The following is a 25995-nucleotide window of genomic DNA, read 5'->3' as shown; positions in this document are numbered from 1 at the left end:
AAAAGCAAAAAAAAATCTTACGCAAAAATTGGTTGTTGCTGTGTGATGGCAAAGAATAAAGAGGTTAGTAACTCCTTTAAAAATGGGGTCACTTCATTTGTTTTATGTACACGAATGTTGCTTTTTCACTTTAGGTACATAACTCTGGCAGTTTTACTTAATGTTTTGACTTCATGTATTGATACATTATTTTTACATGATAACAATAAATTGCAAAAAATGGGGGTTATAACACTTACTCTTTTAGTTCCGCCAATGATTTTTCAATCTTTTTACATTTTTTCGTTAACCGTTCTTCTTCTTTTTCTTCAGAACCAGGGATTTTCTTGATCCTTTGCTTCTCCTCTAAGAATCTGCATACTTCGTTAGCCCATTCTTCCACTTTTTTAATATTAAATCTTTAAAAAGAGATGTTCAAAACATGGTTGCTTACTGGTTATTAGATCTCTTCTAGTATCTTTGCCCCCTAGGCATCTCACTATGTTTGAACGTGGTTTGGCGTGTTCCATTTCCCTTCTGGAACCCACATCTCTATCCTAAAACAAGGTTTCAGAACCTCAGACCTGGAGGCCAAATCTGGCCCACCTGGGGGCAAAATGTGGCCCTCCAGGGTTCCTTATATGGCCACATCCCCTTTCTCCCAACCACCAATCATTTGGTGGTTTCCCAGCTTTTGTCCAGCTCCCCCCACTACCCCTTTATGCTGGGATTTTTGGATTTTAGCACCAGCCCTTTTTGTGTTTGTGGGCAGGACAGTTGTCTTAAAACAGCCCAATATTGAGTTGACTCTTTCAGTAACGGAAAACTGTTGGGGACGAATGAGTGACAAGAGATACAAAACATACGGTAAGAAAATATAAGCAGCCGACATGTTAGTTCATTCATAACTGGAGTGTGACTCTCTTATGCAACTTTTAGCCCTGCTGCCACCAGTTGAGGCTAGCATGAGACTACTGTTCTTCTAGTTCCCCCAGCACTCCCCTGATCACCTACTGGTATTATTATTATTATTATTATTATTATTATTATTATTATTATTATTATTATTTGTATCCATTTTGATCCATATTAAAATAATTGGGTTGATTTACCTATTGGAGTGGCTTCCCTACTAATAATTTCAAGGTAGCATCCTATTGTGCCTGTTAGCTCGCAGGACACACAGCTTTCACAATGGGGCTGTGGTGCTTTGAAAAATAACCTAAAACAGTGGTTCCCAAACTTTTTCAGGTAATCACCCCCTTGGTTCCACAAACTCATGCCCAGTGCCCCTGGGATTCCAATGGGGTTGGGGAGGGAGGGGGAGGGGTTAACGGTGGCGGCAAGCCCCACACCGAGGAGCGCCCAAAATACTGCTGCAAGAGAACGCTTGTGCTTAAAAAGCAGGTCAATCACAGCAGTATCCTAACTTAATTTTTTTTAAAAAAAAATCTTTATTTTTTGCAAACCTCTGCTAGGAGGAGGCACTCTGAGGAGGGTCTTAGATGATGAGTGTAGTATATTTGGGTAGGCGCTCCATCAGCCCGAGTTGTCCGGAGCTGTGCTGCCAACAAGACCCTCCTCAATCCACACCTGTATTAATACTGTTTAAGAAGAGTCCTTTTAGCAGTGTATTGATATGTTTCAAAAGCACCAAAACGCTAATAAAGCGACATACCCTGCTTGGTGTGCCCCACCATGCCGGCTACAACAGAGGTGTTCGCTCTCTTTTCCCTCCCTCCCTTGGCAAGCCTGGGGCAGGTGCTTCCCATTTAAAGGGACCACGCTCCTCTGGATCCTGCTGGTCTGGGCGCCCGGGCTGAGCTGCGGCGGCAACGGCCGGGTGGAGGAGCTGAGCTAAGAATGAAAAAGGGGCCGTGATGCACGCGGCCCCTTTAAATGGGAAGCACCCACTGCAGGCTTGCCGAGAGAGGGAGGTTAAAGAGAGCGAACGCCTCTGTTTTGCAGACGGTGTGGTGAGGCACACCAAGCAGAGTATGTCTCTTCATTAGCGTTTTGGTGCTTTTGAAACATTTTAATTCATTAAAAGGACTCTTCTTAAATGGTATTAACACATGTGTGGATTCTTTCCCTATATGGCTTGGGACCAAACTACCTTCTCCCATAAAAACGTCCCTGGATTTTAAGACCTTCTGGAGAGGCGCTTCTCGGAAAAGACCACCTTGAGCGCCCCCTGCCGCTCCCTTGCCTCTTAGCGCCCCCCCTGCCGCTCCATTGCCTCTTAGTGCCCCCCTATACAATCCCAGCACCCCCAAGGGGGCGGTACCGCCCACTTTGGGAACCCCTGACCTAAAACAATCAGAAATGCTCTTTCTAGAATTAGGCATGTCAGCGGAGCACACAGAAGCAAGTTCTGCTGACCTGGCCTGATCCAGAAACAAGCATTTCTGCTCATTTTGGGGGTTATTTTTAGAAGCACCACAGCCCCGCTGTGCAAGCAGCAGCTCCTGTGAGTGCAACAGAACTAGTGGAGGTTGAACAGATCCATTGGAAACTGCCCACAGTTCCCCAGTATGGGGAAAAATCAATGTTTTCGCCCTCGCAACTTGTAAAGCAGCACCTCAGAGGCCCAGGAATGTACAAAAACATTACCCGTGGCTGTCAACTTGTTGCTCAATCAAGTTGCTTAACATTCATGAGCAGTGTTAATCGGTCAGGTGGCCCCTGCCCTGAGAACAGTTCCCTTTTGTATGTTGCCTATGCAAGCTGTGTCAGCATGTGAGCTTACACAAAACCAAGGGTAGGCAACCTGATAGCCTCCAGATGTTTTGTACTACAATTCCCATAAGCTCCAGACAGCATGGGCAATAGTCAGTGATTATGAGTGTACTAGTCCAAAACTTCTGGAGGGCATTAGGTTCCATGCCACTGCACAAAACAGATATCTCTATTTATTTGCAGAACTTACAGGAAAAACAGTGCAGGCAATTTATCCATCTGTTGTAGTTTTTCTACAAAACGAGGAAAATGCATGCTCATTTGTTCTTCAGAGCTTTGAGTAGGGTGAGGCTTGAGCAGTGACAACACTTTGTTTGCCTAGACAAAAAAGGAACACTTTAGCAATCAAGATACGCAATGCCATTTGAAGATGCCATTTTGGGAGAAGCAGGGGGGATTCTACACGCCGTACTGAGGGCGCTTCCATGCGCCCCCAGTGCGGCCCCAAAGCGATCATGTAACTTGCCTGGAGAAGCGACGAGGAAGAGGCGTCCTTGCCGCCGCCACCCACCTACTTCCTCGCCAGCCGGGACGGAGAGCTCGGCGGAAGAAGGCGACCCGGCCGACTTGCGGCCCAGACTTCCTGGTGGAACCACGGGCTCAATTGAAGACGGCGACGGACCGCGGACGGAGGCAGGTAAGGCCCCCTCCCCCGTCGGCAGGGCCTGGTAACCCCCCCGCCCTCCTCTCCCTTACCTGCCTCCGTCCGCGGTCCGTCAGCGTCTCCAATTGAGCCCGTGGTTCCAGCAGGAAGTCTGGGCCGCACTTGCGGCCCAGACTTCCTGGTGGAACCACGGGCTCAATTGAAGACGGCGACGGACCACGGACGGAGGCAGGTAAGGCCCCCCTCCTCCTTACCGGGCTCTGCCGCCGTCGCTGCATGGGCAGCGATGGCGGCAGGGCCCGGTAACCCCCCCATGGGGGGGGACCGGAGCTCCGATCCGGAGCTCCGAGCGGAGCGGAGTGGGGGCGGGGCGGAGCGGGCCGATCCGAAAATGGCGGATCTTAAAGTGAAGCGGAGTGGGGGGTCCGTTCACACCCCTAATGTTTTTGAATCACAAGCGAGAGGCCTTTCTCATCAGTGGCATCCTCGCTATGGAATGCCCTTCTCAAAGAAGCTTGCCTTGTGCCAACGCTACAGTATTTTTAGAATCAGACAAAAACTCTCTTAAGTTACCCAGCAAGCTTTATTCCAAATGGGTTTCCTCCTAACTTTACAATGACAAATGTACAGTCTATCAAATGCACTGTTAGATCAGTCAACTGTCTTCTCCCTCTCTATCAATCAGATGAACACCCTGCCCCTTTTCCGAAGGTTGACCTCAAAGAGAAAAGGGTATGTTTTCCTGGAACATCATGAGTCTCCTGTGCACAATGGAGCTGCTGGCAAACTGGCGAAGGGTAGGGGTTAAACTGGATATAAACCCAACACAGCAACGTAAACCAAATAATAGCAGAAATTTAAATATTTTGCTGAACGCACAACAGCAAAACACATTGTGAAGTGGACAATTTAACCACCACCAAAGGTGGTCGAATTGAAATTAGAAGATCTTCACTCATTTTCTAAGAGTAGGCAGATGGAGTTCCCAAGGGAGGGTGAAGGGAATGCCAGAGTCTGGGCATTGCAAGTGAGAATGCCTTCTCCATATTTACCAAGTATACATCCAGTGGTGGTTTCATACAGAGCAGGGTCTTACCCAAGGATCTTTACAGACAGGTAAGATCACGTGAGCATGAGTGAACCTTTAAATACTCTAGTATCAAAATGCTTAGGACTCTAAAGGTGTTAATCAATACTTTGAAATGAGCTGAGAAACAATCCAGGAGCCAGTGCAGATTGAATAATAATGGAGTGACATGTGCCAAACAATGGCAGCAGCCTTCCATACCAGCTGTAGTTTCTGAACACTTTCTAAAGGTAGGCCTAGGTTGAATGCAGTACAACAGATGTGTCCAAGTTGAGTGTGAGTGAGTGTGTGATTGTGTGTGTGTGTGTGAGAGAGAGAGAGAGAGAGGGAAGGAGGGAGGGAGGGAGGGAGACCAAATCTGTCTTCTCCAGGAAGAGATGCAGCTGACACACTATTCAAATAGCTGGCACAGCTACAACCTGGCTATTTAGCAAGCAAAGATAGTCCGGAAGTATTCCCAGGGGAAGTGCAACTTTATTCAAGAGACGCTGAATACCCAGCCCCAAAAGGCACAGTCATTATATAGTTTGAACTTTCCTGTTCTTAAAAATAAATAAAAATAAGACCCTGTTCAGAAGACACCTTAAACCACAGCTTTAACCACAGTGAATAAGGCTTTTTGCCTTAAGGTATCTTCTGAACAGATCCTAAGAGAAGGATGATATGAGAGAAAAATAAGAAATACCTCATTATGGTTACCAAGTTTAATCCACTTGATTAGTTCTTCCTTCAGCTCTTTTTCATAAGATCTTGCATCTGCTTTTGTGATTACCATTTTGTCTTTTAAAAACTCATCAGGGTCCAGCTCCTATACATCAAAGATCCAGGGGGTGGGGGGGTTAGCAAATACAGTTGCGTTTTTTAAATATCCTCACACAATCTTCCTTTGGTAACAATTGTTCTGAACATCTACAGTTATATATAAACAGCATATACTTACATTTGCTCTTGGCCAATTTCTCCTAGCTTTTACCATAGTATCATACAGTATCAGAGTTTCTCGGGGAGACAGAGAAAGATCCAAAGGAAAACCATATCTCTCAAGCTATCAAGCCAAATACAGAAAAATAGAAAGGTGTTTGCTGTTTGTTCATGTTAATTTCATACACAAAAAAGCACTGATCAATATTGCAGAATCAATTTCAGTAGTCAAGATGGAGCCGCCATTAGAGCACCTAGTAACATTCCACAGCTTTCTATGATTATGCTTTTTTAACATTGTTGAAGATTGCTTTTTTCCAATCTAATATGATATTAAACTTACATGATCCACGGTTAGTGCAGCACAGGGATGGTAGTGATGGAGAGTGAAGTCACCATCATTGAGAGAGCATACATGTTTTTCTAAATCATTATATCTCTCTTCATACAGAACTGAAAACAGAATAATCTGAAATAAGTGATCTGGCAATATTTGGATCATAAAGTCAAATGCGCACTATGGAAACTTGAATGTCATCTTGATGTGGATTGAACATGATGTATTTTTGGAACTTAAGATTTAAGAAGAGAATTTTTATTTATTTATTTATTACATTTTTATACCGCCCAATAGCTGAAGCTCTCTGGGCGGTTCACAAAAATTAAAACCGTTAAGAACATAATAAAACAACCAACAATCTAAAAACCCAAATACAAAATACAATATAAAAAGCACAACCAGGATAAAACCACACAGCAGAAATTGATATAGGATTAAAATACAGAATTAAAACAGCAAAGTTTACATTTAGGTGTTAAAATACTGAGAAAATAAAAAGGCCTCCAGCTGGCGACGAAAAGAATACAGTGTAGGCGCCAGGCGGACCTCTCTGGGGAACTCGTTCCACAGCCGGGGTGCCACAGCGGAGAAAGCCCTCCTCCTAGTAGCCACCTGCCTCACTTCCTTTGGCAGGGGCTCATGGAGAAGGGCCCCTGTAGATGATCTTAAGGTCCGGGTAGGTACATATGGGAGGAGGCGTTCCTTCAAATAACCTGGCCCCAAACCGTTTAGGGCTTTGAATGTTAGTACCAGCACTTTGAATCGGGCCCAGACCTGGACTGGCAGCCAATGAAGTTGTAAAAGGACTGGCGTGATGTGACACAGAAATATACTCTCTTGATGTTATAAATGATTTATTTTGGGGTACATACCTAATCTAACCTTGCATGATGTATTTTGCATTCTAGAACTTTTCATTACTTTTGCTCCTTCCTTAAGAGTTGTGGAAGAGCCAGCATGTCTTGCTATTACAGTTTCAGTCTGTTTCCAGTATCTTTTAACTGACTGTAGCCATCTTTAAACAAACAGAGAGAGAAGACGGATCATTTTCCCAGTAAACATAGCTTACTTGTAGAAAGCCAGTCTTTATACTACGCTTCAAAATAAAAAGATCTCAAACTTATCAAATTTTTGAAAATGCTTCATTGTTACTTTGCACTTTATAAATGCGTAAGTGCTCCATTAGAGCTGGATGAGGCATACCGGCTATGATAGCATATGAACATAAGAAGAGCCCTGCTGGTCTAATCTAGTCCAGCACTCTGTTCACACAGTGGCCAACCAGCTGTTGACCAGGGACTCACAAGCAAGACACTGTGCAACAGTATCCTCCCAGCCATGTTCCCCAGCAACTGGTGTATATAGGGTTACTGCTCTGATACTCGAGATAGCACATAGCCATCAAGACTAGTAGCCATTGATAGCTTTCTTCTCCAGGAGATCATGAAACTCCTGAATTCCAAACTCAGATTGGCCATCAATTCACAAGGCTGCTTTACACAAGCCACAACTTTCTCAGTTTCGGTCTACCATAATGCTGTCTTACCTCATTTGGCTGCTGTAAGGTTTACTAAGAAATGTGATCTAGAGATGCAATCTCATCTCATGTTAGTAATGACATGTGTAGGCCTGCAAAATTTCACAGGATTGTCTACAGATCAAACTACAGCTAAAGGCCAACCTAAGCAACAGAACCTTATGAAAATGTGTTTCGGAAATGAGCTCACACTACAGTTGACACAGACAGAATTTGCACCCATCTTACTCAGCAAGATGTTTGGGGTTGCTTATGGTGGCAGAGAGAGCCAAAAATGGACATCGAATCATAACTAGAAGATGTTCCCAAACGTCTGCTCCAATTTCACCTCCAAGGCAATGGACCTGGAAAAAAACATTGTATTTATTCATTTTATTAAAACATACCACCTCTCAGCCAGCAGGCTTTCGGATATGAATGTAATATAACACGGACATATCCCCATCCATACGGTACTGTTTGACAGAACTGGATTTTACATAGAAAGATATACAGTAGATATAATAGGTATCAATGCATATTTCATTAATTATACAACAGAATGAATATTTACCTCATCAAATATCACATATCTTATCTTTTCGGCCCATGCTTGGCGATGCGGTGACAGAAGTAAGATTTCTAAACACTGAGGTACTGTTACCAGTATCTGAAACAAAATATTGATGGACTTTCATGTTAATAATAAAGTAACATCAGACTGCAGCTCAACATCTATTATCTATATTTGACTAGAGCTTTGATGAAAGGAACAGTGTACTTGATCCAGTGGAGGTTTCTTGTGAATGGAAGTGAGGGGAGAGTTAATTTTTGTTTCAGCCCCGTGTGCCCCCCAAAATGTGCTGTAGGTGGTTGGGGTATCCTTCAGAATACTATTGGCAATGACACAGGGGGCTGCAGAAGAAATGGCGAATCTGCAAATATCATTTCCTACCCTTACCATTGACCCTTGATCAAAGAGTATAATCCATATTGAATTATTTCAAAGAAATAAACATTTATAAAAACACAGCCATGCCATCAGGACACTCATGCTAACATATCTCTGAAGTTCCACCAGTGTATATCCACTGGTGGAGGCATATCTCAGGATACACCAGAGTGCATCTCATCAGGTGTATCTGTCCCATAGGATTGTGGCCAATGACTGGAATTGTGTACACTTTCTGGAAGTAAGCCCCACTGGATGAAGTCATACTTAATTATAGGATTATAAAATAGAAGATTGTGCTCCACTACCACTGTTTATTTATCACTTTAATGCAAAGGAGCATAAAAATGAGGAAAGGTTTGGCTTTGAAAATACTTGCACCATAATGTTTGGCTTCAGTTATATTTTCTTTTCCTTCATTCCTTCCTTCCCTCCTTCTCCCAATTAAACATTTTTTAAAAAATGTCCCCAGGACCTTTTTACCCTGAGTAACAGTGTAATTGTATGCAGATCTATTTAGAAGTAAGTCCCATTAAATTCAATGAGACTTACTCCCAGAAAAGTATGCATAGGATTGTAGCCTCTGAACGCGGAGGCTGATGACTATCCAAATGAGGATGGCCAAAGCATGGAGACAAGCCTCAAACTTTGGAGCAGGAGGGAAGACCACATGGCACATAAGGAGATGCATAAACCAACTTCTGTAGTCTCCTCCCTTCCCCGCTCCCAGGACCACCCCCTTTTTGTCATTTCTGTACAGAGGCATAGCCGATGTGGAGAAAATTGCACTGGCTATGAGGGGCATGGGAGGGGGTGGGGAGTGCAATTTCTGGGCTCTGAGTTTGGAGCCCTAGTTCTGACCTTGGATCCCAGAAACCAAAAAATACTGTCCCCTAGACGTTGTATAGGGGATATAGGATTGCACCCTAAATGTATTAGTTGAATAAATAGCTTCACTGATAGGAGGGTTGGACTACAACTCCCATTATCCCAGGCCATTGTGGCTGAGGATAATGGGAGTTGTAGTCTAATACATCTGGAAGGTGTGAGGTGGGGGAAGGCTGATATACAGCTTACCTGGCTGTTCAAAGCATCATACCGATAATCTCGAGTAAAAATACCACATACTGTAAGACCAGCTGGCAGTATTTTATTAAAACGATTGTAAACGGTTGCAGACACTTGATTAACAAGAGCCTAATAATTCAGAAAAAGCAGCACATTAGCAACACAAGGATAACATGAGGGTTACTAAAGAAAGAATTTATAGCCCACTATTATGTGTGAGGATACTCAACAGCCATTGGAGTAGTCTATTCATTCCTACATATGTATATTATGTAAGAAATAAAGGAACTATACAGACAAAACTTTAAACACTTAATCTCCACTTTAACAAATCTTGGTTGAATGTATCAGCCTACAGTACATAATCAATGATCTATAAAAGTACAGGAACCTGTATTCTTTTCCCTCCCCCCTCCTTCCATTTTCATATGCAAGCAAAACAAAAGAGGGGAATAAACCAAGTTTAAAATCTTCCTTGGTTTTTCCTCCCACTTCTTTCTATGTAACAACTGGACAGTTCTTATATGGCCCAAAACAAAATCATATATTTTACCTTAGATTGTGGATATGACATGTAATTTTTGAAAAGTATTTTGACAGTACAATCCTATACAGCAGAAATAGGATTGTTGTTGTTGTTGTTGTTATGTTTATATACTGCCCCATAGCCAAAGCTCTCTGGGTGGTTCAATGGGACCTACTCTCAGGTAAAGGAGTAGAAGATCCCAGCCTCAATGTTATAAATTAAAACCTATTTCCTACCTTTGTAGGAGCAACATACACAACCACTCCTTCATCGCTGTCTCTCAAGATTTTCTCCATGCAATAGTAAGAGGCATATGTTTTGCCAGAAGACGTGGCAGCAACAATTACTGCAGACTCATTATTATCTACTACATCAAGAAGTTCTCTCTATAAATAAACAATGGTGAGAATGCATGTCAAGAATTATCTCATTCATATAATTCCACATGCATTAATATTTAGCACCTTCACTATTACATACAGCTGTGTCTGGATTTTTTTTTAACACACACACACAAATATCCTAAAGATATATCTCCACAATATGAACTATGTGATATGTGTTTCTGCACATCACACCAGATAAAAAGGTATAGATATTTAGGACTGGAATGCCCACTGGGTTGTCTTACAAATAACCGAACTGTATGATATGCTTTCTGTATGTTTTGCACTGTGGGATAAATAACAGTTGTCATGGGGTGGAATGTACCATGATGTACCTGCAAAAATACAAAATGTAATGGGTTTGATGACAGAAGAACTGGTGAGGAATCAGATTTGAACTGACACAGTGTTCTATATGCTGTTTAAATGCGTAGAGACCTGTATAGTTTAACATAGCAAGTAGATTTTAGCAGGCTTAGCGAACCAAAGAAGGCCCCTTGTATAACTGGCAGCTTTGTAGATAAACAGGAAAGCCTCTGACACAGGCAGGTAATTCACAGCTTCACCTTGAAGCTGTTTTGGACAGCTATATTATCCTGTGAGACCGGATAAGTTTTGCTTCCCATAGGAAGGAAAGCCCCCTCCCCCTTCTGTGTGTCAGCCTGTCAGCTCCAGAGCTAGACAGAAATTGACCTATAAAGTCCAGTCTATTGGCTTTGCTCTTTGGTCTTGCTCCAAGTGGGAATATGTGCCTGGAGAAACTTGTGGCCCTAGGAACAATTTCTCATCTATCTTACAGACCTAGATAGACATTTAGCAGCGACAGCTTCATTGGCTAACGAGCTTTCTCAAATTTTTTCCCCCTGTATCCATTTTCTATCAATAAACTGTCATCCTTTTGCACAAGTGGCTTTGTTTCATCTTGGTAACCCAAAAGAATCTATTTTGATTGGGGCCTGACAGAATCAGGACCTCAGATTCATACAACAAACCTCATAAACTAACTCCTTAAAGTAACTTTACTATAAAAATAGGAGAATTCATTAATACCTGCCATGTATCTGGAATAAAATGTTTCACTCTGGGATCAGGATCTTTTCTTTCTTCCCGTATAAGATAGTGGCCCATATACTGTAGTTGAAACCGAGAAGACCCCATGCCGACAGCATATTTTGAATACTTCTTTTTAAGTTCCTTTCTCTCATCTTCTGAGACCTACAAGCATTTACAGATGTCAGTTGAGGTTTATGTTTTAAAATGGGGGGGGGGGCAGTCACAGTCCATAAAGTAGGAATAGTATATTTAGTTAAACATTTCTTAGCTTAAAATCATAATTCTGGGAACAGGCAGCTCACTTCTAAGAGAGTTAGAAACAGGAACGACACAAACAGGGATTTGTACTATTACATATAAAGATGCATCCTACTTTACGCGCTCATGGGTGATTATGGGTTCTTCAGACAACATCATAACCCTCCAGTTTTGCTTCTATACATAAGTAGATCTTTCAATGACATTTAGAGCAGGCAAAATGCAGAACTGAAAACAGTGGGGTGGGGGGGGTTAGTTGCTTTTACATTTGTATATCTGAACTATTCCGTTATACCACAGTACCTCCTAGAGGTTATGTAGGAATGTCTAGAGGCATGTGTGGCGATACTCACCTTTCTGTCCCTTAGGTATGTCTGAGTTTGTACGTCTAGCGAGTGCGGAATGTTTGATTGAGTGGGTGTGGCTAGTGATGCAGTGAGAGAGGGGGAGGGAGAAGTATAAATAGGTTGGCTGAGGGGATTGTTTGAGTTAGTTTGAGGTTCGGTTTTAGTCTGGGAGTTTTAGTCTGGCTTGTGCCTCATGAGAGTGTTTGGTGTGTGAGGAGTGAGAAGAGATAGGATTTTAAGAGACTTGGGATTGTTGTTTTAAATATAAAAATACGCAGGTTTGATCTAAAATTGAAATACCAAAGATCTGTTTAATTTCAATAAACTTTACTTTGTGTTCTGTTACCACAAACCACGCGTCAGCTCGGATTTATTACCTGCTATATTACACAGTGTAAAGACTTCTAACAATACACCTGCAGTGCAGTACCTCAACAACAGAACTTATTTTCCAAAACCCTTTACCTTGTTCCCTCACTTACAGGGGAAAGGTTGTGTTGTTTTTTCCCTTTTCTCAGGCTTTTCAAGAGGTGGCGCTTGGCTTGAGAAGGGTGTGCTAGGCAAGGCCTTCTGTGTGAGGTTGTTGCCATCGCAGCATGTCTACACCATACTGTGTAGAGGGAGGGAGGTGGGACGATCCTGGACTTACATGCTTCCAGGATTGTTGCAGGGTGTCTAGACGCAGCGTGCAACATCCTAGGAGGGTGAGGATGTCGCACCCGCCATTTTGTTTTTTATCGGAAAAGAGCGCAGGAGTGCACCACTAAAAAAGTATTTTTTTAAAAAAAAAATCCTGCTCCCCCCACCCCACTCTCGATGGGCACGGAGCTCCTGAGGAGCTCCGTGGCCCAGTTCCTGGCTCCTCGTGCTTATTCACAAGGAGACGGGATGAAAACGGAATGCCCGGCCACACATCCCACGGTCTCAGAATCATCCCGGGACCGCAGGAAAAGTCAGGATAGAAAGGTAGGGCGATATCATCCCTCCCTGCCCCTGGATTCTCCTGTGCGTCATGTGGACACACAGGGATGATCCCGGGGCGATCCCTGGGATATGGCCCTGTCTAGCCATGCCCTAGGAAAGGAAACACTCTTCATGTAGTGCTCAGATTTCAATTCTTTAATAAAACCAAAAGCAGATACAGCAGATTAGCAGCCAATTAACACCCTTGTGTAGAAATGCTCTGCAAGTTGGGTAAACTGCCTTGACATTTACATGTGCATCTAAATGTTCCACAATTGCACAGTTACCTTGATACATTTTAAAGAAATTGCCAGCTTGTCAAATCCAAGGTACCAGAGGCATTTGCCAATTTGGTGGAAATCAGCCTCCTTCAATAAATCCTGATGGTCATATTTTACAATCAATGAATGGATTCGTCTCATCACTTCAATTGCTATATTTAAGTTTTTGTCAGTTTTGCCTGGCGGACAGGGAAACACACAAAACATATAACACTAGTAATAATCAAATCCATTTACAATTTGTAAGGAAACCTCTTGTTCATTTAATAAATAGCACAGGATTTTCTCAATTTTCTCAAATTTGAAAAGAGCAGGAAACATCTGAAGTTCACTTTTGCAGCCCCTTCACCCCCTTCTCCCTCCCCCTAACCCAGAGCCACCACTGCTGGAACTTACCTATAAATTGCATCCTCCTCCCAGAGAGCCGAGCCATGTTTTAAAGCTATCATGGTGTCTCTGTTTTTACTATATCTATGGTCACAACTATGGCAGCCAGAAAGAGGTATGGCCCTTTACGGCTGCCATAGTTTGTATCCACAGATATAGTAAAAACAGAGCACTGCCATCCCAACTTTAAATCCTGGCTCAGCTCTCTGGGAGGAGGACACAATTTACAGGTGAGAAAACAAAGCCAGAAACCTTGATATACCTGCTCAGTATGTAGGCCCCTGTATGTAGTTTGGTTCTTGCAAGTGAACTGAATGATGGGATTGGAATAATGTTAGTATTGCAATACTAAAACTGCTATATAAGCAAGGAAATGCTTAATTGGAATTTTTAACTGTCACAAACTCTTGATATAGTAGAAGACAAATAAACTAGCTTGTTAAGAAGGACTGACCATCCAAGTCAATCTGACATTGCCTGAAGAATTATGGGCCATCTGTTGATAAGGTATAAGGACGTTTCCTTTGGCCTGTCTTTGTTTTGCTTTAGAATTTTGCTGACTGTTAATTGGTTAAGATGCTACTATGTATAAATATATCTGCTTTTCACACTGCCAGTTGAGAAGTTCTTTTCTCCATACAGCTGTATTATGCTCAATAAAACAGAGTTGCCTTACAATCAAAGTGGATTTTTATCTTTGACACAGGTAAGTCTTGGCGACGGCAGCAGACGTTGGGCAGTAGCAGCAGGGGGAGGTAACCGGGGAGGGCAGAAGGTGAGTATTTTGTTGATTGATTGATTGCATTTCTATACCGCCCAATAGCCAAAGCTATTGGACTCGCAGCAGGCCTTGCACCGGCTTTCCCGGGCTGGTAGGGTGGGAGCAGCCCAGCGCCACTCCAAATTGGCCTGAGGCTTTGATAATGATCTGCTTTGGACTTGGGGCATCTCGAGCTAACCCAGCACCAACTCGGATGTGGAGTGAATCGGCCTGCCTCACCTCAGTTTCGGAGATTCGGCCTGGATCCAAGTCGGTACATTGCCTCTTTCACAGGGAGAGACAACATCCCTGAAAATAGGGGGCAGGATTCAGCACAGCACTATCCCAAAGGCATTCTTGAAAATAAAGATGTTTTGCAGCATGACTGCATCCCAGTTACTTTTTTTAATTTAAAAAAAATCAGGGGGGACCACCAGAGGTGTCCGAAGGCACATTGGTGCTAAAGAGCACCATGTTCAAGAACCCAGCATTAGGACCTGCAGGTGACATCTGCTTGGAATTCTTATTCTCTCGCCCCAAAATTGCTCCTCTGAAATCCTGAATTATGGCAGTTGACTGTAGTTACTCAGCAGTGAGGAAAAGCAAATGTGATCTTATTCTTCACTTATCTTCAGATGTTCTAAACCTGAATGCTACCACTAAAATAGCTCTCTGTTTGAATTTAAGCTCAGTTTCCCACCCACACTTCACTTCTGTGACACTGCAGTAGCCAATAGCTAGAGCTCACAGGGCAGGCCTATGTAAAACAACAACAAATCCATGATGAGAGCACAGATTTTTCAAATGTCAAACCATAAACGTAAGTGGCAGAGGGATGGCAATTTGATATTTGGGTTTATAAGTGATGATGGAGAGCTACACATAGAACAATTCAAATTAACCTACCATGTACACTAGGAAATTCCCACCATCCCTCACTTTCCCTCTGATGGATTTCACACTGGATTCCACACTCCATGGATTCCACACTCTGTAAAGCTACAATGGTCAGAATGGGGAATGTTTGGAGTGCTATTTCTTGTCTGTGGGTGTGAGTTTGTCCCTGGTAATATTGTTAGTATTTCTGCAAAAATCGGGACATTTAGCTTTCAAAGAGCTCGTGATCCAAGTGTGTCAGTGCTTGGTAAGTACGCTGGTAACTTCCCAACTAGACTACTGCAAGGCACTCTGTTTTGTAGCTTTTTAAAAGAATTCTACTAGTTTTATTTTGTTAATGATTTAATACATTTTTAGTTGTGTAAATTATTTATGTTTATATTGTTCTGATTCTATCTGTATGCCACCCTGAGGGTCCCGGTGATAATAGGGCAGGATGCAAATGTTTTAATAAATAAATAAATGTTACATTAAACACTCTGGGTGAAGAGGTACTCACCCAGAACCTTTCCCCTGGGTTCGTCACGCTGGGTGAACAGGTTCTCTACATAAAACTAACAACAGGGGTTCCCCCAAAACAATACAAATTCCACACATTTGCATACCTTCTGCGCTGCAGTGTTCTTCCCACAGGCCAAAGCAAACATTGAGGGCTACCATTTCCGCATTACATTTCACAGACTGACTTTGACAATTTTTCAGAAATTCGTCAAGATTCTTAATCCCAGAGGTCAAATTCTCTTTGATTTTTGTTTTAATCATCGCTGAAAGAGCACCCCATCTGTGCTCTTCTTTCTTCTCTTCTTCAGCTCTCTTTCTTTTTTGGTTCTCCTCAATAATAATTTCTGCTTTTGTCTTCTATGAACAAAAGGACCAAGAGGAAATCAACCCAAAAGGCTAGTAAGATCATACTAAATGTAAGCATGCTTGTAATGTTTATGAAAGGTCAGAGAAGGACGGGCCTCTGGGAAGCCAAGACCAATAGCCTGGTAGACAGATGACAAGTCTTCACTAGATAGGAGACAAGAGCAGATTGAAATGGATGTGGACTACGTGTTACTTGGGTGCATCGGACCCTTTAAAATAAGCCCAATGAGGGAGAACAAAGCTGCTGTACCATAGACAGTTGAAGGGGAGTAAGTCCCCTTCAACTCAAGAAAACTTACTTCTGAGTGGACATGTATAGGACTAGGCTAAGTGAGGCTATACTCTAATTTACAATCTCCAAAGCCACACTGTTTAAGTCGCAGTCAAAGAGGCACAGAGTGGGTGGGCTGTACTACAAAGCAGCTGGTGTTCAGCAGCAGTCATTGAGGGTGGAAGGCCCTATGCATTCCTCGCTCAATGCATGATGGAAGAAACTCTTTTCAAAGAGATTTGAAAACAAGCCAGTGAGCACAGTCAAGTCCTTATATGAATTGATAATGCGTCATGTTTTTATACCATTTGCATGCCTGGTTGCTCCATTTCAATTAATGAACCAGAGATAGGACAGAAAAGGAAACTACAATGAGCACCTGGATGGTACATTGTTCCTATGAAGGGTTAAAGACAGGGAACCTTTTTCCTATGAAGGTCTGCGTTATCTCAGTCAAAACAGGGGTGCGAAAGTGGTCAGAGTTACAGATGTGACTCATACCTTTGTTCAGTATGCAACAACAACAACAACAAAGACATTTGTATTCATGTATTTTCCTTCCCCAATTTTATGCAGGATTCCCTCTATTCACTTTATAGCTGGGGGATAGAACAGGATGGACTAAATAAAATCAGTAACCCGGAGTGGTGCCAGTGAGAGGTTCTAGGAAGAGTTCAGAGGTGGAGAGGTTCAGAGGTGGAGAGGCCTGGAGGTTTGCATTTGGCCCACAGCCCAGAGGTATTCCACCTGACTTGAGAAATAAGAGATTTTGTAATTTTTAAAAAACAAAACTGACTAAGGCCTTAGCTAGACCTAAGGTTTATCCTGGGATCGTCCCGGGGTCATCCCTGCCTGCTCCAGGGATCCCCTGTGTGTCATTTAGATGCACAGGGATGACCCCGGGACAATCCCGGGATAAGCCTTAGGTCTAGCTAAGGCCTAAGAAGGATCATGACACAGATTCAGATTGTTATGAATGGTATGCAAGAGTGAAGAGAGAGACATTCTCTCAAGAGAGCTGATTACAAAATAGTCTTAACTTTGCTGTGCTGCAAAGCCTCAGAAGTTTCTGCTTCATAAACAGGGCAACAAGAGAAAGGCGCAATGTACTGAGAGAAAAATAGGCTCCAAGATGGCATTTAGTGAATCAGAGAAATGTCCCAATCAGTACATGTTTATTAAGGGGGAGCAAGACAATTAAGGGAGCAATCCTATAGGATAGTCCAGTTTCCTGGCTCCAACCTCAGAGCCAGGAAACAGCACTCCCTGCCCCCTCCCCATTCCCCTCAAAGCTGGCATGGAGAGAACTCAGCTGGCTACAGAACGTGCAGATGGGGAAAAGGAGGCATTCCCAGGGGCAGGGAATGCTACCAACTACCCAATGGCTGCTTTAGCATCCTTCTCTCCCCCTGCAAAATACCACTGTTAGATGGCAAAATCACCCGTCTAGCAGAAGCGCAAGATGTCTGGAGCGCAGAGGCACAAACTGCCTCCCTTGTCCTCCCACCCTGCATTGGATACTCAGCAGCCTCCGAGTCCAGAGGCCGCCAGGTATCCACATAGGGTTGTGCCCTAAAATTCATAATTTACCCCACTGTAAACAAAAGACAATGCAGTTACATGAATATCAAATGTTCACATGAAGACTACTTATGGCTCTTACGTGGATTGTCTTGCTTTTCTTGGCGATTGTGTGAACCTTCGTTGGAGGATCCAACTGAGTAGCAATTGTTTTTGATAGGTTACCTTCTAGTGATTGCCCGTAAAATCGTTGAAACGTTTGAAATTTTTGTTTGTCTCGTAGGAGCCATGGGTCCTTGATTGCTCCTTCAAAACACATTAATGGGGTCATATACATAGAGCTGCAATCTCATCACTATCCCTTTTCACATTTCGTCTTCCCTAAATTGCACTTCAGTGATCAGATCTGGAACTATACTCCAATGAAACGCCCACCTTCTTAATGGCTCCAAGTTATTGTCGCCCCGCTCCTATTACTCTACATTTTATTCTCTCCCTACTGATGGCAGGCCAGGGCAGCTACACACATTTGCCCTAATCCAACCCAAGTACAAGTGAAGAGCAGGGCTCTTTATTGTCATGCCGTGTCCACCTTGTCAGAGGAAACAAGAACTTATTTTGTCCCTAGACAGTACTAGATTCTGCATGGCTACAGCCCAATTTGTCAGGTTGTGGTCCTTGTGAGAAGTGACATTGCCTGGTCCACATCACCAACTAAAAATCAGGAGTGACCAAGGAGATACTGGGCTAGATGGGACCAGGAAATACTGGGCTAGATGGGACCCCCCGTTGTCTCCAGGTATAAAAGAAATCCTGGGAAAACCCAATTCTTTCTGCAGTCTCAGGATCGTCCCGAGACCGCAGGAGGTGTGGGTGCCCATCTTGGCTTCTCCCCTCCGCCCCTTGAGTAGTGGGGGGTCAGTAGAGGGAAAGAGCCAGGACGGGACAAATGCAGAGACATCCGGGGGGGGGCATTTTTTAACCTTAGTTTTCATTGGAGTGCAAATGCACTCCAGCTCCTCTTCTTTTTTAAAAAAAATGGCGGCCGCAACAGGCGCAACATCTGGGTTGTCGCATGGCAGTTTGGACTCAGGGTAATGATCCCGGAAGCAGGTAAGTCCGGGATCGTCTGCCCTGCATCCCTCTACACCCTTAGGTGTAGAAAGGGCCCTTGTTTACTTATATGGAAGTTGTTGGCTGATAAAATAGGGTAAACCAGCGTAGACAATCCACACCATCCAGCATATCCTCAAGTATGACATGGGGTCACCATGGCTAGGGTCATTCAAGGCTTCCCCTTCATTCCCAGATGACTTCCTTTCCCCTCACCTCAGTCCCTAGTTGATGATGGGATCTTAGAAGATTCCCCTCCAGGATGATCTGTCTGTGCAACTGCCCTGCCTACAAAGGGCAAAGTTGTGTCAATTATTTAAATCACTCTATTTTACAGGCAGCTTATAACAATGTTCAGTTTAGAAGTATAAACTACACAAAGGACTAGCCCATCAAACAGTTCTTCCTTTGCACATGGCATACCAATTCATTTATTACATTTCTATTCCCACCTTTCTATTTATCTATTTATCTAGTCCATGTACCTAAGAATCCTGTGTGTGCACTGAAGTTTACAGGGCCCTTGACTGAAGCAACTGTTATTGCTATTGCTATCATCATCATCACCACCACCACCACCACCATCAGGGTCCTTGACTGAAGCAACTGTTGTTGCTGTTATTATTACCTTGAAAGTCATCTTTTGTCCTGTCATAATCATCACTAAGGAGTCTTCCTGAATGCCAATGCCGAAGTTCATCAAAATCTTTCTGTTTCTTAAGTGAGGTAACCACAGGATCATCACTAAAATAAAAAGAATGCATATATATTAGTATGACAGTGAAGTTTAAATGATAGGGAGAGCAATCCTTTGACTCCTAAACAGCATCTGGGTTGGGGGAGAAGATTATTTGGATTCCTGGATCCAAGCTCGGAGTCAGCACTCCAACCTCGGACCCAGGAGTCCAAGCTCGCTGCCCCCTCCCCCTTGCAGCCACATGGAGGGAACCGCACTGGTTGCCTCTACGACCTGGGAGAGGAGGGAAAGGGGGCACTGCTGTGGGCAGGGAAGGGACTGGGAGATCTCCGGCGTCCCCAGCCTCTTTCCCTCCCCTCCCCTGACACCACAGCAAGACATGTGAATAAGACCATCAGGAGAAATGCAGAGCGGGAGGAACATGGAGGCGAAGATTGCATCCACACTCGTCCTGCTCTGCCTTGTTTGGCCATAAGGTTCTAAGTTTCAAGGCCTATGGCCATGGCAATAAGATCATGACCCCAAATAGTGTCTTTAAAAAAAAAAAACTCCATCAAGGTCAGAGCACACAAATCAGTAATCATGTACAGGGGTGAACTGCAGAAATCATCGGAACATCAAATCCCAAATCACATCCATCTGGAGCAAGATGCCCAAGCATTGTGCTGGAGATTAATCTCACCTCTGTGCCAAGAATTTGCACTAGTAAATACCACTAAGCCCAATTGGCATGAGGCTAAGTCTTCACAGGAGAAACAATAGGAAAACACTCCAATTTTTCAGTTCTTACAAAATCAAAACAGTGGGCAGCTGCAGCCCAGCATTTTGCTTTGAATCTCCCCCGAAGGCTGAAAAAAAAAGCTAACCTGAGAAGTAGTAGGGATAGTGGGGAGCAAGGGCGGGGGGAGGGGTATGACTGTACTGTCTATCAGTGTGCATTGCCTGGTGGGCGGGTGTGAGAGGGTTCTCTGAGCATCAGCAGTGAAATGGATTGCACTTTGGGGAGGCAAATATGTGATCTGGTATTTAGGGCAAAGACCCTCCCCCTTCCCCTTGGATTCAGGTTTGTGGTTTTTTTTGTCAAGTTACTTGTCTCTGAGCCTCATCAGTTTGCCTTCTGTGAAATTGGAGCAGAGAAAGGCAGGTTCAAAAGAGCAGTTGTGTGTTTTGGAGCTCAGCCCCCACCTTTGCCTCATGCATTTAGTTATTTATTTATTTATTTATTACATTTCTATACCACCCAATAGCCGAAGCTCTCTGGGCGGTTCACAAAAATTAAAACCACAGTAAAACACCCAACAGGTTAAAAACACAATTACGAAATACAGTATAAAAAGCGCAACCAGGATAAAACCACACAGCAAAGTTGATATAAGATTAAAATACAGAGTTAAAACAGTAAAATTTAAATTTAAGTTAAAATTAAGTGTTAAAATACTGAGTGAATAAAAAGGTCTTCAGCTGGCGACGAAAGCAGTACAGTGTAGGCGCCAGGCGGACCTCTCTGGGGAGCTCGTTCCACAACCGGGGTGCCACAGCGGAGAAAGTGGACATGCATAACATGCACAGCGGACATGCATAACTTCTAGGGAAGTTACTTTTCTTTTTCCTTCATCAGTTTGCCTTCTGTGATAAGTGTTGTTATGCCAACGATGGCAGCCATTTTCTAGATGGACATACCTCATGGAAACTGTTTTATGATGGTGGCCACAGCACTTTCTCGAAAGTCTAGATAGGCCCACTGCCCCCATCAAAAAAGGTTTGGGTCCCCTAGAGGTATGGGCAGGGGTGTTGTTAGGAAATGAAAAGATTCGGGGGCCAGGCCCACATGACACAAATCTGCATAAAATCTGCATTCATTATGTATGCAAATTTGGAAAGAATCACTAGGAATTATTTTAATTTCACAGGAGGCAAAGCCAGCCAATTCAGGTCTCATCCAAATCACATCAAATTCAGTTCTTCTATTCTTTGGCCTCTGCTCCAGATCATCCCAAACCAATGAATTTTTCTCTCTCAGCTGTATTGCCATGCAGGCAAATATGGAGGGGTGTTGCAGCACATTGGAAGGGGAGAGTTAACCCTTCCCTGCCCCTTGAATCATGTTCCCTCTACGGCAATTAAGCATAAAAACAAACCTTCTATTGGCACCAATAGGCACTCAGGACTCTGTGGAATAGATCTGGGGCCCTAGAAAATAGATTTGGGGCTCGGGTCCCATGGCAAACACATTAATGTGGCATTGAAAGATGTGGCATTTTGATGTCACTCTATGCAATTATTGTGCTGAGTTGATGCTGGATGATTAGTCAATACTGACTGGATTCCGTAAGTATATCTGTCAGCAGAGCTGCAAGTAACTTATTAAGTCCCTGGGATTTGGCTTCCTAGCTTTCTAAATCAGAGGAAGCACCTGAAATTATGCTCAGATGACTTTAAGCCAATACATGAAAACTTGTTATAGTGACAAAAACACCATCTGGAATAGGGTTTTACAAAAGCATAGGGTTGGATTCGGACTACCGTAATTCTTTGATTGTAAGACGCCATAGATTGTAAGGCGCACACTAATTTCAGTACCACCAACAGGGGGGAAAAAAGTAAGACACACCCGCGATTCTAAGACGCACCCCATTTTTAGAGATGTTTATATAGGGAAAAAAGTGTGTCTTAGAATCGAAGAAATAGGGTAAGTTAGTTGAACTTAGATCTCATTGAAATCAATGGGAAAAGTTACTCATGATTTAGCTCCACTGTACCTTTCTCTTATGCATAACATTTGTGCAATTGTTTGCCTAACACCTTGCAAAACCAGTTGTGTAACTGCACTGGTGCACACTCACCTTTCATTGGATTCTCCTCTTGCTCGTAGTTCGGAGACTAGTTTCAGCTAGCGCGACATCATTTGCGCTAACAGAATGGCACAGCTGCATACTGCCCATAGTCTGCATCTTTCATGCTTGATAGCAGAAGCAAAACAATACACTGGCAAATCTTGTTTCTTATATAATGAAGCTATTTCAAATAATCATCTGATCTAATATGCAGTCCCCAAAAAACAAAACCACACATACCTTTTTAAAAATGGCAAAGCAATTAAAATATCCCCAGCAAATCTATCCGCTATGGTACTCATCATTGGTATAAGTCCTGGATGAAGAAATGTTGTACTGGATGCCATGTCTATACCAAAAATAAAAGAATAATTGTTTAGAAAATTAGCATAGTCAAAGTGAAAAGTATAAATAAGATTTCCATTTATTTATTTATTTTTATTTATTACATTTTATACCGCCCAATAGCCGAAGCTCTCTGGGCAGTTCACAAAAATTAAAACCATTAAGAACTTAATAAAACATCCAACAAGCTAAAAACTCAAATACAAAATACAATATAAAAAGCACAACCAGGGTAAAACCACACAGCAGAAATTGATATAGGATTAAAATTCAGAATTAAAACAGCGAAGTTTAAATTTAGATGTTAAAATACTGAGAAAATAAAAAGGTCTTCAGCTGGCGACGAAAAGAATACAGTGTAGGTGCCAGGCTGACCTCTCTGGGGAGCTCGTTCCACAGCCGGGGTGCCACAGCGGAGAAAGCCATGTTTGTATTTGCAAGATATAAAAAAGTGATGACAATGTTTGTAGATCACTGCTGTGGGAAGCTAACTAAAATATAAACTCACTGGATTATGATTATAAATGCAAACTGTGACTGGCATCTGGCACCTAGTATGTGTGTACTTGCAGATTTTAAAATGTATCCAACAGAAAAATCATAAGACAACAAATCAGTATTGCGACATCCCATCAACACATTATAAACATAGTACAGCTAACTGCAGCGGGATAAAAGCACACATTCATTTAAAAAAAATCCCCAAAGGCCTGTCTGAATAAAAATTGGCTTATACATCCTTTTCTAAATATCTGTATGCTTTGGATTGTGGAGTTCAAAAAGTATAGCATACATTTAAATGTATAGCATATATAGCCTACAGTCCAGTGAAGATGAAGTGCTAATACTTTAATTACACCAGTGGGAATCTGCTTAAATGCAAATACTTGTCAGCAACTGCCACCGTTGGAGCAGAATCAGATTCCACAAGGTGGCATCAGGCTGTGAAGTCACACACCACGCAATCATCTAGACTAGAGAGCATCTATCCTCTTCCTCTTCTTCTTCTTTCTTTCTTGTTCTTACAAAAAAAAAGTTAAATTAGTTAAATTCATAGGGGCAACCCTTGACTCCAATTCGACAAGAGCGTATCTCCCGCACGACAGGGCAGACAAGCTAATAAATCTGGCCCATCACTTGACAAATGGAAAAACCATGACAGCTTTCAATGTTCAACACCTCCTCGGCCATATGGCAGCAACCGTAACTGTAGTACGCTGGCGAGGTTACACATGAGACCCTTACAGAACTGGTTTATCAGCACGTTCCCAAATACCCTCAATGCCAAAAAATTCCACCTCTACATACCACCAGCAGTGATATCATCCCTTTCCTGGCGGACCGACAAGAACAACCTGAATCGGGGGATGCCATTCACAGGACCGTCAACTACTCGCACACTAACAACAGACGCGTCCAACGTAGGTTGGGGCGCTCACTGCGGACAGCTTCAAACACAGGGTGCATGGAACAAAGCCGAACAAAAGCTCCACATACACACGTTGGAATGCTTGCCATTCAAAAAGCCCTCTTAACATTCGAGGACCATCTGACACAAAACCATGTACAACTCCTCACTGACAACACAGCAGTTCTGTGACACCTAAACAAAAAGGGCGGCACTCACTCCTCCGCACTCATATTAAAGACAATAGAAATCCTCAACTGGTGCATATCAAGGGAAATCCGCATCTCGGTTATACACATACTGGGACAGGACAACATCCTAGCCGACTCTCTCAGCAGAACCATATCAACCTCCCACAAATGGGAAATCGACCTCATGACACTCAAGTACCTCTTCAAGACCTGGGGGCAACCGACGATAGACCTCTTTGCCCCCCAGCAAAACAGTTCTTTACCAGTACTGCTCCAGAGGAGGCATGGGCCACGGTTCCAGCGGAGACGTATTCCAGATACACTGGCAACACCTCCCCTTTTACGCATTCCCGCCGATTCTGCTGATAACCCGGACAATCCACAAGATATGGAAAGATCAACCCAGCGGAATACTAATAGCACCATCGTGGCCCAGACAATCCTGGTTCGCACCACTCCTCAATCTAGCGAACGGCCACTTCATTCGCCTAGCCACCTCGATGCTGTTACTAACTCGACACAATGGCACGACCCGACACCCGGACTTGAAATCACTCTGACTCATTGTATGGAGAATCTCTTACAACAACTGAACCTTCCACCACATGTAACGTCAGTACTCCAGGCAGCCAGAAAACCGTCGACAAAACGAGCCTACTCGGCCAAATGGAATAGTTTCCTCTGTTTCGCATCGGATCATCACATCAACCCACTAGAAAATTCCATTGGAGGAGTCTTTTCGTTCCTAAGTACACTATTTCAATGGGGCCTACTGGTAACCTCCCTCAAGGTGTACTTAGCAGCAATTTCAGCCAATAGACAGACTGTCGAAGGCTATTCTCTTTCCTCTTTGCCCAGGCATATGGCGGCACATCTTAATCACCCACATGTTTAGTTTTTTAACGGTTTTTAATGCTTTATGTGTGTATGTTCTGTGTTTTAGAGTTTTAAATTTTGTATACTTGTTTTTATCTCAATTTTAGGATTTTTGTAAACCGCCCAGAGAGCCCTGGCTATGGGAGCGGTATATAAGTGTAATAAATAAATAAATAAATATTCTGTTTTTTCCCACCCTCTAGTCCGTCAACTCTTAAAGGGAGTGAATAACCCAGCTCCCTCCAGTTAAATCATACACTCCACAATGGAGCCTGTCAGTAATCTTAAAAGCTCTACTAGACAAGCCTTTCAAACCTATGGCTACCATAGATCTAAGACTCCTGACATGGAAAGTGGCTTTCCTAGTTGCCATCACTATAGCCCGCAGGGCAAGCGAGCTTACTGCTCTCCGTATTGACCCTCCGTTTCTGACCTTCCACAGAGATAAAGTAGTACTTCGTACAGATCCTACTTTTTTCCCCAAAGTGGTGTCGGAGTTCCATGTTAACCAGGATATCATCCTACCCACCTTTTTCCCCGACGCCGACTTCGCCATTAAAAAAAACGCTCCACACACTAGATATATGGAGAGCATTGGCCTTTTACAAGGAGCGACCAGCTCCATACCGAAAGACCCAGCGCCTTTTTGTCTGCTATGGTGGCCCAAAAAAGGGACTCTCGGTTTCTACACAACGACTTGCCACCTGGGTCGTACATACGATTAAGTAGGCACATCAATTACAAGGATTCCAACTGTCACACCCTATAACAGCACACCTGACAAGGGGAATATCCAAGTCAACAGCCT

At 43.2% G+C, this 25995-nt stretch overlaps 1 protein-coding gene across 2 annotated transcripts in view; it reads right to left on the bottom strand.

Annotated features, from left to right (window-relative positions):
- DDX60 (DExD/H-box helicase 60) overlaps positions 1-25995 on the bottom strand; it is a 67174-nt gene that overhangs the window by 22002 nt on the left and 19177 nt on the right. For both annotated transcript variants that reach the window (XM_063136023.1, XM_063136024.1), the window contains exons 11-26: positions 22608-22716; positions 19465-19580; positions 17866-18029; positions 15670-15922; positions 13027-13199; positions 11169-11333; positions 9969-10118; positions 9216-9335; positions 7761-7856; positions 7436-7551; positions 6543-6685; positions 5674-5783; positions 5350-5454; positions 5095-5217; positions 2909-3036; positions 240-398 (exon numbers count right to left, since the gene is read on the bottom strand). In XM_063136023.1, coding sequence (XP_062992093.1) covers positions 240-398; positions 2909-3036; positions 5095-5217; positions 5350-5454; positions 5674-5783; positions 6543-6685; positions 7436-7551; positions 7761-7856; positions 9216-9335; positions 9969-10118; positions 11169-11333; positions 13027-13199; positions 15670-15922; positions 17866-18029; positions 19465-19580; positions 22608-22716 — 2230 coding nt within the window. The remainder of the gene's footprint in view (positions 1-239; positions 399-2908; positions 3037-5094; positions 5218-5349; positions 5455-5673; positions 5784-6542; positions 6686-7435; positions 7552-7760; positions 7857-9215; positions 9336-9968; positions 10119-11168; positions 11334-13026; positions 13200-15669; positions 15923-17865; positions 18030-19464; positions 19581-22607; positions 22717-25995) is intronic.

Source organism: Elgaria multicarinata, chromosome 10, assembly GCF_023053635.1.
Source record: "Elgaria multicarinata webbii isolate HBS135686 ecotype San Diego chromosome 10, rElgMul1.1.pri, whole genome shotgun sequence".
Taxonomy (NCBI): domain Eukaryota; kingdom Metazoa; phylum Chordata; class Lepidosauria; order Squamata; family Anguidae; genus Elgaria; species Elgaria multicarinata.
This window is presented reverse-complemented; position numbering and strand designations above follow the sequence as displayed.